The sequence below is a fragment of the Manis pentadactyla genome, chromosome 5, assembly GCF_030020395.1.
Source record: "Manis pentadactyla isolate mManPen7 chromosome 5, mManPen7.hap1, whole genome shotgun sequence".
NCBI lineage: Eukaryota > Metazoa > Chordata > Mammalia > Pholidota > Manidae > Manis > Manis pentadactyla.
In genome coordinates, this window is record NC_080023.1 from 19,951,397 (window position 1) to 19,968,992 (window position 17,596).

General features: G+C 35.4%; 1 protein-coding gene across 1 annotated transcript in view; it reads right to left on the reverse strand.

The window, feature by feature from the left end:
* Positions 1–16,645, reverse strand: part of SEPSECS (Sep (O-phosphoserine) tRNA:Sec (selenocysteine) tRNA synthase) — a 42,085-nt gene extending 25,440 nt beyond the window's left edge. The window contains exons 1-6 of the mRNA XM_036920990.2: positions 16,434–16,645; positions 15,481–15,635; positions 13,563–13,681; positions 13,060–13,218; positions 10,568–10,721; positions 7,533–7,635 (exon numbers count right to left, since the gene is read on the reverse strand). Coding sequence (XP_036776885.2) covers positions 7,533–7,635; positions 10,568–10,721; positions 13,060–13,218; positions 13,563–13,681; positions 15,481–15,635; positions 16,434–16,547 — 804 coding nt within the window. The 5' untranslated portion in view covers positions 16,548–16,645. The remainder of the gene's footprint in view (positions 1–7,532; positions 7,636–10,567; positions 10,722–13,059; positions 13,219–13,562; positions 13,682–15,480; positions 15,636–16,433) is intronic.
* Positions 16,646–17,596: the final 951 nt, after the last annotated feature.

Genomic DNA, 17,596 nt, shown 5'->3' on the forward strand with positions numbered 1-17,596 from the left:
TCTCTGTAGCATGCAATGCTATTTCATTAGCATTTTACCCACAGTAGAACCTCTTTCAAAATTCTTCTCAAATCCTGCCACTGCTTTATCAACTAAGTTTATGGAATATTCTAAATCCTTCATTGTCATTTGAATAATCTTCACACCATCTTCACCAGGAGTAGATTCCATCTCAAGAAACCAGTTTCTTTGCTCATCCGTAAGAAGCAGCTCCTCATCCATTCAAGTTTTATCATGAGATGCGGTCATTCAGTCACGTCTTTGGGCACCACTTCTAATTCTAGTTCTCTTGCTCTTTCCACCACATCTGCAGTTACTTCCTCCATGAAGTCTTTCACCCCTCACAGTCATTCATGAGGGCTGGAATCAACTTCTTCCAAACTCCTGTGAGTGTTGATATTGTGACCTCTTCCCATGAATTACAAATGTTCTTAATGCATCTAGAATGGTGAATCCTTTCCAGAAGGTTTTCAATTACCCAGGTCCACTAGAGGAATCACCATGTACGGCAGCTATAGCCTTACAAAATGTATTTCTGAAATAGTGAACTTGAAAGTTGGTATTACTCTTTGATTCATGGGCTGCAGAACAGATGTTAGCAGGCTTGAAAGGTAACCAGGTACACTGTCAATGAGCAGTTACATTTTGAAAGAATCTTTCTCTAAGCAGGTCTCAATAATAGGCTTAATATACTGAGTAAATTGTATCATACACAGATGAGCTGTCATCTATGATTTGTTGCTCCATTTACAGAGCACAAGCAGAGTAGATTTAAGGTAATTCTGAAGGGCGCTAGGATTTTAGGAATGGTAAATGGTTGAGTTTCAGAATGGCTTCACCTTAAGAGTCACCAGGTACATTAGCCCCTAACAGGAGAGTTAGCCTGTACTTTGAAGCTTTGAAGCCAAGTGCTGACTTCTCTCCAGCTGTGGAAGTCCTAGATGGCATCTTCTTCCAACAGAAGGCTGTTTCATCTACTTTGAAAATCTGCTGTTTGGTGTATCCTCCTTCATAAATGATCATAGCTGCATCTCCCAGATAACCTGCTGCAGCTTCTTCATCATCATGGCTGCTTCACCTGCACTTTTATGTTATGGAGACACTTCTCTCCTTAAACCTCTGCTAGCTTCAAACATTTCTTCTGCAGCCTCTTCACCTCTCTCAGCCTTCATAGAATTGAAGAGAGTCAGGGCCTTGCTCTGGATTAAGCTTTGGCTTAAAGGAATGTTGTTGCTGGTTTGATCTTCTATCCAGACCATAAAAATTTTCTCCATATCATCAATAAAACTTTTTTGCTTTCTTATCATTCATGTGCTTACTGGAATAGCACTTTTAATTTCCTTCAAGGACTTTCCCTTTGCATTCACATCTTAATTAACTGTTTGACACCAGAGGCCTAGCTTTTGGCCTATCTCAGCTTTGACATGCTTTCCTCACTAAGCTTAATCATTTCTAGCTTTTTATTTAAAGTGAGAAACATGTGACTCTTCCTTTCACTTGAACACTTAGAGGCCACCACAGGTTTATTAACTGGCCTAATTTCAGTATTATTCTGTCTCAGGAAATAGGGAGGCACACAGAGAGTGAGAGAGACAGGGGAATGACTGGTCAGTGGAACAGTCAGAACACACACAATGTTTATCAACTAAGTTTGCCATCTTATAGCAACACAGTTCATGGTGTCCCAAACAATCCCAGACCACTGATCACAGATCACCAAAAAATATATAATAATGAAAAAGTTTGAAATATTGTGAGAATTACCAAAGTGTGACACAGAGACATGTGAGCAAAGGCTGTGGAAAAATGGCACAAATACACTTGTTGCCACAAACCTTCCATTTATAAGAAACAAAATAATGGCAAGGCACAAAATGAAGTGCAATAAAATGAGATATGCCCATATATACAGAATCCTGTGTTTGATGCTTGGAAAATGTACTACCTATATGACTGCTTTAAGCAACAAACTCTGCTCCAACCACCACTAAGATAGCAAAAGAGAAAAGAAAAATTTGATTTTTATCATCAACTAATGAAATTTGTTTTCTATACTCCTGGCAATGTTTCTACGTAACTCATGTTTCCTAACATTATAATCTGATGATCTCATTCCACTGCAAATGAACTTCAAGTGAAAATCTAATATTCTGGTGGAGAATTGAATACTTACTCACTACAAATGTAAAAATGAAAGACTAGTCCTCATCCAACAGTCTATGACCTTCTGTCTAATGTACTTCAATTTTCTCCTCTTAAAAATAGATACTATCTAAATTTCAACTAAGATAGCTTTTTTCCTTATCTGTAGCCACAGATTTTCAATCTGTATTCACAATCTACATTCCTATTAACATTATAAGCACACTTGACCTTCAGCTTCACACTTTCCCTCCACATCCATATCTCACAGAGAGGGGAAGGAGCAGATAGCCGGCCTAATCTAAGAGACCAGACCCAGGCAATAGGCAGAAGCAGCAAAGTAGGAAAGGGGAGCAGACTACTCTGGGGGCTAGCACATGATTGCCTAAATCTTAACCTTCCTGTTACTGTTTCTAATTTCCTCATAAACTACAATCAGAAAAAATCTCACCATATCCCAGGAACACAGAGAGAAGCATACAGACTACTAGAATATATAACTGAAAAACATGCAAAGGAGTAACTCATAAAAATAAAGGGGAACAGTTAAGAGTTGTCTTTTTATCAACATGTAAGTACTATCCAAGGTTTCCTCAGAGTAACAGAAACCTAAATTGGGAAGAGTACTAAGCGAACAAATCTGTGTACTAGAATTTGCTAGAACTCCTTCAGCACTAAAGTACAGAAAGCATTCAAAGGGCAACACACGCTGTGGCAAGAAAACAGGCCGGACCCAAACTCAGGAATGGTGTACAGACCTCATTCCCCACAGTAAAATCAGAAGCTATCAATGGGGAGAGAAGAAGAAGAAGAAAAAAAAAACCCAAATACTAGAAGACTGGAAGGGCTTAAATAGGAGACATAGGAGCATGCTCTATGAAGTAAAGGGCTGCCATTTGTCAGTTTATTCATTCACTCATTTAGTCACAGAACAGATATTTGGGCACCTATCACCTGCCAAACATTGTCCAAGGCTCTGGGGAGAGCAGTAGTGAATACACAGATAATTGTCCATATAATATTTACTGCCAGAATTTACTGGGAACTTCTTATGCATGAGGCGCTGTTCTAAGCACTTCACATTCTTAACTCACTTAGCCCTTGCAGACGAGGTAGACGCCACTATAGCAGCTCTTTTACAGGCGAGAAAATTAAGGCACAGTGAAATTAAGGTGACCTGCCCAAGGTCAGAAATGTAGTTAATATAGCATAGCTGAGATTCAAATACAGTCAATTAAAACATCTATTGTAAGTCACTCAGGCAATCAATGCACAGCAGGGACTAAATCCTAGGTAATCTGGATGGAAAGCCCGTGTTTAAAAAATAAAATGTTATTCCTACAACATTTCCATTCTTCCAGCTACTGAGGCCAAAAGCCTTGGAATCCTGAATTCTCATGTCCTCATACCTCACATCTGACTCATCAGTATACTGTGTAAAATACACTCTCAAAACACATCTGACTCCAATCATAGCTTAACATCTTAACAGCTACCACTCTGGTCTAAACTATCAACATATCTCACATGGGCCGCTCCAACAGCCTTCTCTCTTATTTCCCTACAGTCTATTCTCCACAATGCAGCCAGGATGATGGTTTAAAAATGTAAATCACATGTCACCATCTTGCTCAAAACCCTCCAATGGCTGACAATCATACCAAGAATAAAATCTCAAATCCGTAAGACACCTCGAATCTCATTACCACCACCACTGCCCTCATTTGCCCTGGTCCAGCCAAACCGGCCTCCTTGCTACAACTCACACATGCCACGCACACACCTGACTCACAGGCCTGGCACTTGCTGTTACCATCTCTGTCTGGACTCTCTTTAGAGAGCTGCAGGGCTCACTCCTTCACATCATTCAGGGCTCTGCTCAAATGTTACTTCCTGGAGAAGACTTCCGGGACCACTCCATCTACTCTGAGATCCCTCCCCACCCCAAATACCATCGTATTTATTAAGACCTGTCACAGTTATTGTTTACTGTCTGCTTCTGCTCCATGAGGATAAGGATTTTCTTGTATTCACTACTGTATCCCCATTGGCTATCCTGATGCCTGGCACATTAGTGGGAACCCTGTAAATATTTATCAAATGAATTGACAAGTAGGCCTGTGAATAAGTAACATAACAACCTACTTGTCTCAAATTCTTAATAAGCAAGGTTGCTGCTTCCCACACTTTGGGAGCTTCACAATCCATTACCACTCTAAAATAATTAACCCTACCTATTTTTGTGACTCTACTATCCCTCTCCATTAATCTGCCTAATAGCTATATTCCATGAATCTCCTAAATTAGTTAGTTTGGTAAATAAACAGCAGTATAGGTCCCTTAAAGCTAACTTCCTGAGGACTACATGAGCATACCAAAATGTTTTAAATACTCAGCATTAAGTCATTCTGGGGCATCACCTGTAAAAAAAGAGTTCTGAAACATTTTAGTTACAGCTGTTTCTTCATTGATTGCTTGATTATCCATTACTATTTTTGCAAGAAAGTATTTGCAGTTTTAGTATTTTGTTTTTTAAAGGAAAATAGGGGGTTCTGGAGATGTACTAATAGTCCACGGAACTAGATGAACCACTTTGTAGCTGAGGGACCCTGGGCAAGTCACTTAATCCTTTTGAGTTTGTTTCTTCATTTGTGGAATGGAAACAAGAAATATACCTTAAATTGTTAGGATTAAGTTAATAAACTTTAGAACTCTAGCAGGATGCCTGACACATGGTAGGTACTTAGTACATGGTATGCATCACTAATAAGAACTACTGAGATGAATTAAAGCTAACTGTAATGTTCTAGAATGTCATGAAACAGCAACTAGCATTCAATAAGACCCAAGCCTTTATTTGCTTTAAAGCAATAGTTCTACCACCTCTTTTTGTGAGGGCCAATTTGAGAAAATTGGAATATTTATGTTTTTTTAATAAAGAAATGTCAATTCTAGAAGGCAATAGGGTCTGCAACAATACAATAGCTACATTTAAACAATCCATGCCTATCTTATGGTATTATTTTCTGCTTACATTTTAGTAAAACTATCTGGTAAATGAAGAGAAGTAATGGCAAAGCAGGGTATTCATGACACCCAACTCCAAGGGGACCTTTCCTATCATAGCCCAGAGCTCATTTTCTTTCAGTCTTAATCTCTTCAATTACGCCACCAACTTTTCTAGTATTTAAAAATACATTGTGCGCACCAAAACACTGAGCACTTCTAGGTTAAGTACATAACCTGAATAAATATTAAGGAGCCATTAAAATGATCACTATGAAGACTTTATAGGCATGTGAAGAATACAGAAATATAATTTACATTTATATTTCAGTTTAAAAATTAAATATATTATTTTCACTAAGTTTTAAAAGCTACTAAATGTACATATTGATTATAACTATGTAAAAGGCAGTATACACATAAAAAAAGAGAAAAAAAGTAGATACATAAATTAAGGGTATTTGTTAGTGTACTAGGGTTATGAGTCATCTACTCCTGCCTCACTTTTCTACACTTAGTAATGCTGATGCAGTTGACTTTTAAAGGAACTGAGGCTGCTAAAAATTAAAAAGGAGGAGAAAGGGGCAAAGGGGGAAGAGGAATAAAAATTAGTTACTGAAAATGTTTTTCAAGATTTCCAGCACAGAGAATTGTACAACCTTTCTGTACCACCATTGACTTCAGATACAGTGTAGCCTAGAGGTGTGATGAAGCCTTTAAAAGTTGTAGAATAATGGAAAAGGATGCCAAGGAAATGAGTCTTCCTCCAAAGGTTTTAAGAACTAAGACATATCAGGCCCACGACCCACTCACCTCTGACTTCCCCCCACTCGCCTCTGACTTCCACTGTTATGTAAGCTAATCTATTTCCTTATTGGTTAAGCCAATTTGAGTTGGGTTTCCCTTACTTGCAGATAATCACATTCTAATTGGTACAACCTTTGAGTAAGGAAATAAAGCAAATCAGCTAATACTGTCATATAAACCACTTTCAAATCAGAGATGATACTAGTACCCTCAAAAAATTTTACTAGATAGGATTTCCTGGGCTAAAGAGATTTCATCACCACACTGGAAAATGCCACAGATAATCTGTGAACAATTCCTGACCACACAACACAAATCACATTTGTATCAAAACTGATTAACATCATTAAGCACACAAATTAACTCATATCGTATATGGATATCTATTCATATCCTAATATAGTTTGAATAATTAACCATTATAAGTAAATAATAATAACTATAAATAAATATAATGAAAATTCACTTACTAATTCAATTTTTTCAGTAATGTTACTGTCAGTCATGTTCCTCAATAGTTAGGTACTATCTTAATTACTGAGGACATAACAGTGAACAAAACAAAGGCCTTTCCCTAAAAGAATATAAAAGAACCTTAATTCTAATTACTGCCATTACCTAGACAACAAATATCAAATGGTGGTAAGTGCTATGGAGAAAAAGATCAAGAAGCCATCAGTTTTAAGAAGCACCATTATTCTACATGTGACTAGGTAAGAAAAAACAATGTTACAAGACATCACTGATTATAAGACACCCTATATTAATGTTATAATACAGGAAAATGTGTACCTCAAAGTCAATGAATATAGTAAAGTAGGAAAAGGGGATAGAAAATTCTGACAAGGAAAAGGAAGTTGTTATTTTAAAAAGGTGTCTGGGAAAGTCTCATTGAATAAAGAGAGCTAAGAAGCCACGCAACTCTCTGGAAAAGCAGTCCCGAAGACGAACGTGCTGGGGGAGAGCAACGGCAAATGGAATCTGAGAAGCTGCAGGGGCTTGAATACACAAGGCCCTGAAGGCCATGACTGTGACTTACTCTGAATGGGATGGGAAGCCCAGGCATATTTTCAAAACAACAATGTAAAATAGGTGACAGAGATCTAGTTGATGCTTATAAAAATTTAGTTAAATTAAACTTTTAAAAAACCTGCCAACTCCATGTTACATGCTGAAATACTTATAAATGAAGTCATTTCCAGTCTAGGATAATAAGGTAAATTGATTCCTTATATAGTAAATATAGAACAAGTTACCAATAGAGTTTTAAAAGTATTATAATCCAGTATATTAGAAAAATGAGAATACTAGTAATGAAATATTCCCCAAAAGTTAAAAAAATAAGCTACTTTAGTATTACCATATTGGTCCTGACCAAAGCTATTTGTCCAAATACCACGATACCACCAAAGAAGGACTTTTACTGAGTGACTCAGATGCAAATTTCTAATGCTCCATGAAGTAGAGGGTGCTAAATAACTGTTTTTACTATATTAGGTGGTAAGAAAACCAAGTAATAATCCTGCAATACATTAAAATCCATTTTTTTGTTGACACATCTTTTTAAGCTCTCTTACCTGCTGAATGAGATGCATACACTTTGAAGACTGCACTCCATAAGCATTGTTGACTATATGTGGGATATCATAATTAGCACAAATCACAGCCAGTTCTTCTAATCTATAAGCGTAAATATTCAATATCAAGACATATCCACCTTTTGTTTATAAATCACAATGTGAAAACTTTAATAGTTATCCTTAACATATATTAAAAAAAAAAATGACAAAACTAAAATTTCTGTAGCAGTATTTTAGCATATAATTTGGCAGCTTGGAAATACACAACAGGAGCTTTAGGATAACCTAAAAACGCTTTTAAATTAATGTTAACAGTAAATGAGAAAACACGTGTTCACAAAGATCTATATATGATAGCTTTTAAATCACTTTAAAATTCCTCATGAAAAGCAAGAAGCAAATTATTTATAATGACGCCTTATAAGGTGGTATGCTCATTTTAAAATGCTTTTGGTTTCTTATCACACTGAAGCTAATATCTGCAAACTAATTAGCATATCTTGAAATCTTAAATCTCACATTAAACATCTCATAAAGTAAAAAATACATTTTCAAATAGATTTTAACATATTAAAAAATACAGAACATTAAAATGTTTTGGTACCAAAATAACATTTTCCAGCAACTTGAATACTTAAGAATCTTTAAAATAACTGCTGGTTTTAAATTCACTCTTACTTTTTCATTTGATATTCCTCTTATCAAGACAATTTGTGAGTCTAAGTTTTTGCAAAGTAAGGTAAAAAATTTCAATTAGACTATAATATTAGATATTCCTTTGCAAAACCAAATAGTATTTGTGACTGAGATCATCTCTAAAAGAAATGTCTTTACACTTGAAAACTAAAACTAAATCCTCTGGCCTAATAAAATTATTTCTAAAACATGCTCTTTCCACAGTATAAAGAATTTGGAAGGAAAGGAATTTTACACAATAAAAGTTCTTTCACAAGGATGTGAGAATATATAATTATATAGTTTTAATATCTATGTATATTTTATAATGTCTATTAGTTTTACTATATATTATATAATTTTATTATCTATTTATGCACATTTTCTTTTTATAGTAGATGTTAGTATATTCTTAAATAGGAATATTATTTTGTTCATTTGTCAGAAGTTTTCAATTTACTTCCTTGAAGTTTTATGAATTAAAACTCATTTTGTCATTTATTTTCATAAACTTCACAAACTGACACAGAAAATCTTTACAACTGAAACCAATCAGATGTTGTTTTTAACAAAATAGACCTCCTGGGATACATACAAGTATTTTTATAAAAGGCTCTTTCACATGTCTGTGTTCTAATGAAAGCATTCTTTAATAAAAAACTTCCTTGAGGGTAAGGCACCATAATAACATAAAACACTAATTTAAAAAAGAAAAAAAACCATTTATAAGTAGTTTTAAATATTGTGACTTGGTCAAATCTGCCAATATTTTAGAGTGTATATCAAAGGTATTCAGTGAAAGACAAGAGGAGGCAAAAAAATACATATTCCATGAATCAAATTGTATCCTAATTTAGAAGCCAATTTAAGGTGTTCATCAATTAGAAGAAATGATCCCCTTCTCTTTTAACATTTCCTTTGAGTTTGTCCCACAATATTCTCTGTCCAATTAATTAACTACTAAAGACCACATACATGTATGTATGCCTATCAAATTATAAAGGAGTTAAGCTTAATGTAAAGAAATCAAACTGTATTTCTAAATTTAATAAAATCAGAAATGCAAATGTTACTAATAACTGTACATCACCATTTTCCTAAAGTTCATTATCAGAAACATTCACTGTCTAACACCATTAAAAAGTGGCATGTGAGAATTTTGTTGACTGATAAAACAACTTTGACTTTTTTCCAAAGTAGATAATACCAGACATACTGTTACACATCAAAAAAAAAAAAAGGTAGTCAAAATGAAGCAAAAACAAAACTATCCTCAAGGATGAATAATCTAATACAGATATCCATATGCTATTTTTGGAAATGTGGTTCATTTCTATCACATTAAAATTTTTCTAGATAGCAAAACTATCAAAGAAAGAATAGAGATGTTTAATATTATGATTACAGTAATAGAGATGTTAAATATTGCAAAAAAGATTGAAAATTACAAATTTAAAATCTGGTAACTAAAGAATAAACTAAAGTATATGCCATATAATCTTAGAATTCACAAATTCATAATAAAACCAGGTAAATTTTCAAGAGCATGGTTTTACATTGTCTCTTAAAATCTACTTATAATAAAAGCTAACACACATTTGTTACTGCCAAATTATGTGATTTCTGTGAATTAAATCAAAGTATAACTTGATGGTACAAAAATAGCTCAAAGTCAATGCAGCTTTTACAAATTATAAGCACTTATGTTCAAAATATTAAAACAAAATAGAGTTGCTATCAAAATAGAAATTTGTACTAGTATACCTAAGACTATTACATTTTAATAATAAAAATTTGTGGTCATCCTTTAGAAAAGTATGCATTTGCTTTTTTTCTTTTTGTTTTTATTTTCTTAAACAGTTGCATTTTTCTTAAAATGCACAGTCAACCATTGTGTATACCTAAGTGTACATCTGGATTAATCTTGCAACTAAAAAAAATTCAAAGGGTGGTAAATAATTCTAAAATTTTCTACTTAAAATCCTTTAATACTGACAGTTTCTACATATGAAAACTAACTGTAAGATCAAAGAAGGGGAGATAACAATGAAAACTAGGAAACCTAACATTTAGCTTAGATACTTGTATTAATAATGAAAATGATGCTGAAAGATCAGTAACAGGGAACAGGGCAAGAAAACAAGAGATGTCTGCATCTACTAAGGTGTTAAAGAGATCTCTACTCAGCTCTAGCTGTTGTTTCTTCTTCTGCATCAAATTTTTATTTTCCCAAGCCATTATGCTGTTTCTCCAACAGCCCAGTCATCTTTCTACTGCTGTTACTATATCTGCATTTTATTTAAAAGACTGATGATCACCTAAATTAATATTAATTCAGGCGATCGTCAATCATTTACCTGTCAGGCACCCTTGGAGCAAAACAGGATGTAGTAGAATGAACACACAGAACATAATCAGGCCCAAGTTCCTGGACTTTAGCCTCCACCGCTTTCAGGTCTGTGCGCAGCTCATCACCTTCTAAAACGTTCTCTATCACCACAGGCTCAAAACCTAACCAAGCCAACCAGAAATCAAAATGTTAGTGTAAACTAAAATCAGGGAAGCTCCTGGAACTTTAGGAAGCAGTGTATTCTACACAAGAACTCTAAATATTTATTTCAGTCAATGAACCCTTTTCTAGTAATAAAGACCTGGCTCAATATTGCAATGAGTCAAAGGGAGGTCAAAATAATGCAAAGGACAACCAGATCACAATTAGGACCAAAAATCTATTAAACACTTGGATGTAACAAGAAAGCCCAATTCTGGGAAGTAAAGAAAACAATGTTAAATAGATACCTATAAAAGTGGTAACACAGTCACTATTAAAACAAATCACAATCATCAACTCAATGTTCTACTTCTAAAGAAAAATATAGTGAATTTTAGTGGCCTAAGGATCATTGACCATCTCATGGCTCACATGGGCCTTCTATAATTAAACATAAAAATTATTTTCCAATTTTCAAGTTAATTAGTACATTTAACTGGCATATGATCAAAAGTCCACCAAAATAATAACTATGTAATCTTGTATGATTAATATTTAGGTATCTCTAAACTTAAAAAGTTGTGTGAGTAGCATATACACTAAATAATGTACAAAGCTCTTACATAAATTATATATAATTTATATACTAAGAACTTTGTGATACTAGTAAGTACTTAAGGTAAAAAAAATCTAAGGGTTTATTTAAGTCTTAGAAAGTGGATAGAAAATAAACTTAGGAAATACTGCACATGAAGTTATTACGTAGTCACATCTTCAGTCTTCCCAAATACCAAATCTAGCAGCATGCTAGAGTCATGGATTTAAGAGCAGTAAGGGATTTAGAAACCATTTAGCTCAACTTGCTCATTTCAAAGATAAGGGAGTCAAAGTTCAGGAAGATTAAATGACTTCCCCCAAGGTCACACAACAAGTTAAAGCAAAATTAAGACAAAGTAGTTCTGTGTTTTAGAATCCACATCAAGTTGTCTGCATGCTATCTACAGAAATATAAACCTTGGCCACTATAAAATCAATTCAAATATGTTGGTTCAGAAATGCCCAGGTTTTTTTATCTGCACTTCACAGCTATTAAAACAAACAAAACTGTAAATTGTAGTCCAAATCCTAACAACTTCTGGAAAAAAGTCTCTCATTTTTCAATATGCTCATCTTTTCATAAATTTGCTTATCAGTTCTTTGGTTAATAGGATGTAAATTAACAGACTTGACAACTTGATGTCACTTACAATAAATAAGCCTATTTTTTAAAAGTCTATCGGTTTCTGCTAAATGTCCTTATTATGAATCCCTTTCCATGGGTTTCTCTTGGATTACTTATGCAGTTTAACTACAGCCCAGTACTGTTTATTTTATATGGAAGACTGAAGACATTCAAAAATAACATTAAATTCTCAAATTTAACTTCACTTATGCAAACAAATACTAAAATACCATTTAAAGTTTTTGTCTCATACACTTAATGATGCCTATATCCTTGCACTGTGATTCATGGTAATAATTCATATGTACTCTACTCATGTATACACAACAAACATTTCTGAAGTGCCTTTTATGCTTCAGGGAGTTTTGTTGGGCATTTCATGTCTTCCTACTCAATTCTCAAAAGAACCTTGTGAGGCAGGTAACCACACCCAAATCTGAAAGAATAGGGACATAAAATCCAGAAATTCCACTTCTGGTATATACCCATAAGAATTCAAAGCAGAGACTTAACCAGGTATTTGCAAACCCATGTTCATAGGTGCATTATTCCTAATAGCCAAAAGGTGGAAGCAACTAAGTGTCCATGAATGAATGAATGAATAAACGAATAAATACAGTGTCAGATATATACATATACAATGGGATATTAGTCAATCTTAAAAAAGGAAAGAGATTCTGACACATGCTATAATACGGATGTACCCTAAAGACATTATGCTAAGTGAAATAAACTGGTCACAAAAGAACAAATATCCTTTAATTCCACTTATATGAAGGACCTTGAGTTGAGTACCTAAATTTTAGAGACAGAAAGTAGAATGGTGACCACTAGGGGCTGAGAGTAGTTTGGAGAGGAGAGTTATTGTTTAGTGGGTAGAGTTCCAGTTGAAGAGAATGAGAAAGTTCTGAAGGTGAATGGTGGTGACAGCTGCACAATTACGTGAATGTACTTAACATCATGTAATTGTATATTTAAAAATGGTTTAGATGGCAAATTTTGTTATGTATATTTTATCACAATAAAAAGAAAGTATAGAAACAGATTTAGTTTCTTTTTTACTTATTTCTACATAAAAGTTTGGATTTTCTAACTGTGATATTGAAAACATTATATATACCACTCTCTTCTTTTACCTGCAGTGATCATGGATTTAAAGCAGGACTTCTGGTCTATTCGTGGCCATATAATATATTTTGCCTTTGGTCTTTTGTGTCGTAATGTTAAGAAACACAGGGTTAGACTCATACCAGTTGCCATTGGAACTACAAAGCAGTTCGTCACTGTATGGACACCTACAAATAAGAAGTAAAACAAATTAGCTATTACACTGAAATGAAATGATATATATCACCCTTCTTGAAATGATATATTTCTTCTATCAAATAAGAAGAGTTGTGGACTTCGTACTTCTGTACTTGCTCTCAGGAAGCTCACTATCAAACTTATCCTCCAGACATATGGCTCTGATTTTCTATGTTATTATAAAGGTGTATACACACACACACACACACACACACACACACATCTTCTCAAAAGCCATTTATATCCTTTTTGGAAAGAGGCATTAATAAAAGAAATTAGGCAAAGGTGTGTGTGGCTGGTCAGCCAAAATTATTATGATTAACACAGTACATACCAGCCAACTTTATGATGTCCAGGACCAAAGAATTGGTAATTTTGTTCAAAAGACTAGAACCTGCAGCTTTTGGTTGCACAGCAGAAATATCACCAGATCGTCCAATTCCATGAATGAACCTAAGTAAAAAATGGGCCAATAACTGGACAAAAATATTCAGTGTTCTAAGTAATCCACTGTATATACAAATATAACAACCAAAGAAAAACGAGAGGCAATACTTGACTATTATAGGTATATTTCATAAACTACTAATAATGTGAAACTATCCTAACTTAAATTGCAATAAATTAACCAATTACACTGTGGTAGGTAGTCTCCAACGATGGCTACCAATTCCTTTTCTCCCTATCATATATGACCATATATCACTGCCACATCAAGAGGTGGAGCCTAATTACTCTCCATATGAATCTGGGCTGGTCTTTGTGACTTGCTTGGCCAGCAACAATCTAGTAGAATGATGGTCTGGAACTTCTGAGCTGCGTCATAAGTCTTTAAGCTTCCACCTGGCCTCCTGAAGGGCTTGCTCTTGGGGGCTCCCTTTTACAATCCAGCTGCCATACTGGGAGAAGCCCAAGCCACATGGAGAGGACACTTGACTTCCCAGCCATCCAAGTGAGTCAACTTGGATAACTGCTCAGTTGGACCTTCAGATGACTAAACACTCAGCCGGTATCTGACTGCAACTCCATAAGAGACCATTAGCCATAATCACCCTGCTGAGCCCAGTTAACCTACAGAACTACGACTGATAATAAACGACTGTTCTAAGCCACTAAGTTTTGAGATGGATTGTTATGGAGCAATAGAAAACCAGAACATATGCAGCATTAAATTCTCTCCTTTGTTGCCATTTCCCTAACCAGAGCAATAGGCTAGGTTATGGGGCTGAGATGACGTTTCAAATACTGCCTTAATTTTAAAAGAACTACACACTCTTGAAAATTAGTGTGTAAATCCACTCACTTTAAATTTGATGATGTTATACAGGAAAGACACTTCTGAATACTCATCAAAATAAAAAATCTGTTTGTACTTTATAGTTAGATCGGAAATTCTGCTCACGAGATTATTACAGAACACTAGCATTACACTACAACTGAGATCTCATGTACAAAGCATTTAAAAAAATATATCATCAACCATGTTATCAGCCCATTTTTAATCATTAATTTTTCATCCAAGTTATACATTCATTATCATTAGTTTTCACTGCAATGGTTTTGATGGAAATAAAATTCTATCACTAGGAAAATTTCATCATGATTTAAAATAATGAAAGAGGATTTTTTAAGAGTTTACCTATATTTCAAAGAAATGTTTGAGAACTGAAAAGTGATCCTATTTGGAACCTCTATCAATTAAATGCTATCAGGACTGATGAAAAGCTTTCTAAAATAATGTAAAAAAAGTAATTTAATAATCTAAAATTAAATTTAACATACCTTTCCTACATCTATTGCAACAGAGCAAAGTACTTATAAACAGGATTCAGTTTAGATGCAGATGAACATTTTGAAGTTCTACCAAATATCATTTTCTAAGATAACTTGCAATGTTAGAAAAGAAACATGGAAAACTATAAACAACCTTTAAATATTTTAAGTTCTTACAACCAAATAGGTTTATCAGGTTAAATGTTCTTAGCAGGACATACAGCCAGTACTGTTAGCCACCCAGAGCCTGACAGGAAACCAACCACCACTTACTAGAACTTTTACCCAATTGTCTTGAAGAGCTCTTGCTCAGATCAGTTGTTTCCATCTCCCTGTTGCATCTAGTTTACATGCCCATTTGAACAGGGAAGAAGTAGGTTATAAATAGCTGTTTTATAATTTAATATATGATGAATACTACCACTATTGCTTTTAACAAAAAAAAAAGGAAAAAGAATATCTTCTACTTAAAAAAATACCTGTAATGACGCCGAGCAACTAAAGCAGATGCCACTCTCCCTTCCCTTTCTCCCACACCACAATTGCCCAGGAAATTGTTGCTATCCATAATTGCAAGTTCATGTAGAAAGAGTTCAAGCGTACTTTCATCCCAGCCATCCTCAGGACACTTGCCCTTTAAAAAAATTTAAAAGCTTTTAATTATATTTAAGAAAGTCATCATTTCCTAGAATCCTACTGCAATAAATTTTATAAGTTTTTAATGTGTATTTTCCCATGCTCCTTGCTTTCTAAAATTCATAGATTCAGCACTATGAAGAAACCTGGAATAGGCAAAACGTTTGTGTTACACTGTATTACAATTATCTACAAATTGTGAGAAGTGATGATAACCACATAGGATGAGATTTAACTCAGATTTAAAGTTAGAGTAAGTTAAAGTAACTGGAAACCAATACACCCTATCTTCAACGAGGAGTCTTCAAACTAGAGTGTTAGAAGTAGGAGTTGTGAAGCTTTAGTGAAATTTAAATTCGGGATGCTGGCAGGAATGACACCTGTGAAGTTCAGCGGCAGCACTTGGTGCAAGTCAGATATAGTGGTTTATAAACATAGTTTGTTCCGAGTCCTTGGGAGTAGTAGAAGGTGGAAGACGAAAACTTTGCCCTTTCTGCAAACAAAAACGTAAATCAACTGAGGCTTTCCTTCACTTTCGCCTCCTGAAGTTAGGAAAAATAGGATTCAAAATCCCGACCCCTACACATGCTCTAATGACACTCTCTGGGTTTTGCTGGCTTTGATTGAGGCTGAGAAGCTGAACGCAGCAAGTCAGAATAGTACAAGCCAAGCTGCGATAGACTCGGGACAAATCTCAACCAGCAAACAGGAGCGCGTGAGGCAGGACCCAACACAACAGGGCGCGAGCTGGAGCCTGCAGGCGCGGCGGCTGGAGAGGGACCCGACAGTTCGGTACCTTCTCCAGAAGCAGCCGTATGAGGTGCTCATGCGAGCGGCGGGCCTCACAGCCCTGCCGCACGTAAGCCGGCGACACCAGCCGCTCGCCTGCCGCAAAGTTCTCGCGGTTCATGTCAGCAGTGGCAACTGCGGCGAGAGAACGGTAGACACACAACGGACACGCGACGGTACGGCAAGGCTTTGGGACAAAAACCTCCGCCCGGCTCTCGCACATGCGCATTTAACTCTACATGGTGCGTTAAGACACTGAGTTTTTGAGCATGCGCAGGAGTGTCTGCGCCGTCGGCCCCTTCAGTTTACTGAAAATTAGCCCCGCCTCGCTGCAGCTGATTGGTCAAATTAATCCTGAGACGGACTTGAACCTTGCACTTGTGGAGCGGGGCCAAGGAGAGTAAAAAGTATCTGTGAGTGCTTCTCTGAAGAAAATGTTTCCTAAGTTGCTCTGCATTCCGATCTTATTGAATGGTGAGATGTGCGGGGGAGTTTGTGCTTGTTTCTTAGAGTGTGTTTCTCAGATTCCGGACCCTTTCATCCTTACCTTCGTACGTCTCAACACACACAATTGCTTGACAACCCCGTATGAAACAGCGGTGCGCCACTCCTTTTCTTCTGTGCACTACAGAAATTTTAGCTCCAAACTTACCACCCAACACCTGAAATGACAGATATTTGTCTATACACACACACACCCACCCATGAATGTAAACTCCCTTATAGTAGTTTTTGCTGTCGTAACCCCAAGTGCCAGAATATAGTTGCCGCTAAAAAAAAAAAAAAAAAAAAAAGTTTTTTTAAAATATTGAATTAATGAATTACTTTGACAATTCAACAACCTAGCACTAGATGCAGAGTTACAGAAATGAAGAGGTAGAATTCCTGCCTTCATTTTTCTTACAATCTTCACCTTAGGGGAGCCTACAGTAATTCCTCGGGTTGCTCTTGCCAGTGGTGTATTAGAGCCGACTTGGCACTAGTTCAAACTCTTTTGCAAGAGCTGATTAGTGAATGTTCAGTAATTTTGTGAGCTGGTTTTTAAATACAGCTGCTCTTTAACAATAACTTATGTAAGTTTATAATTAAGTTAGCTATATCAAACACTAAAGTAATAAATACTCAAACTCATCACTTCCTAATTATTTTACTATATTTTACTATTGTCTC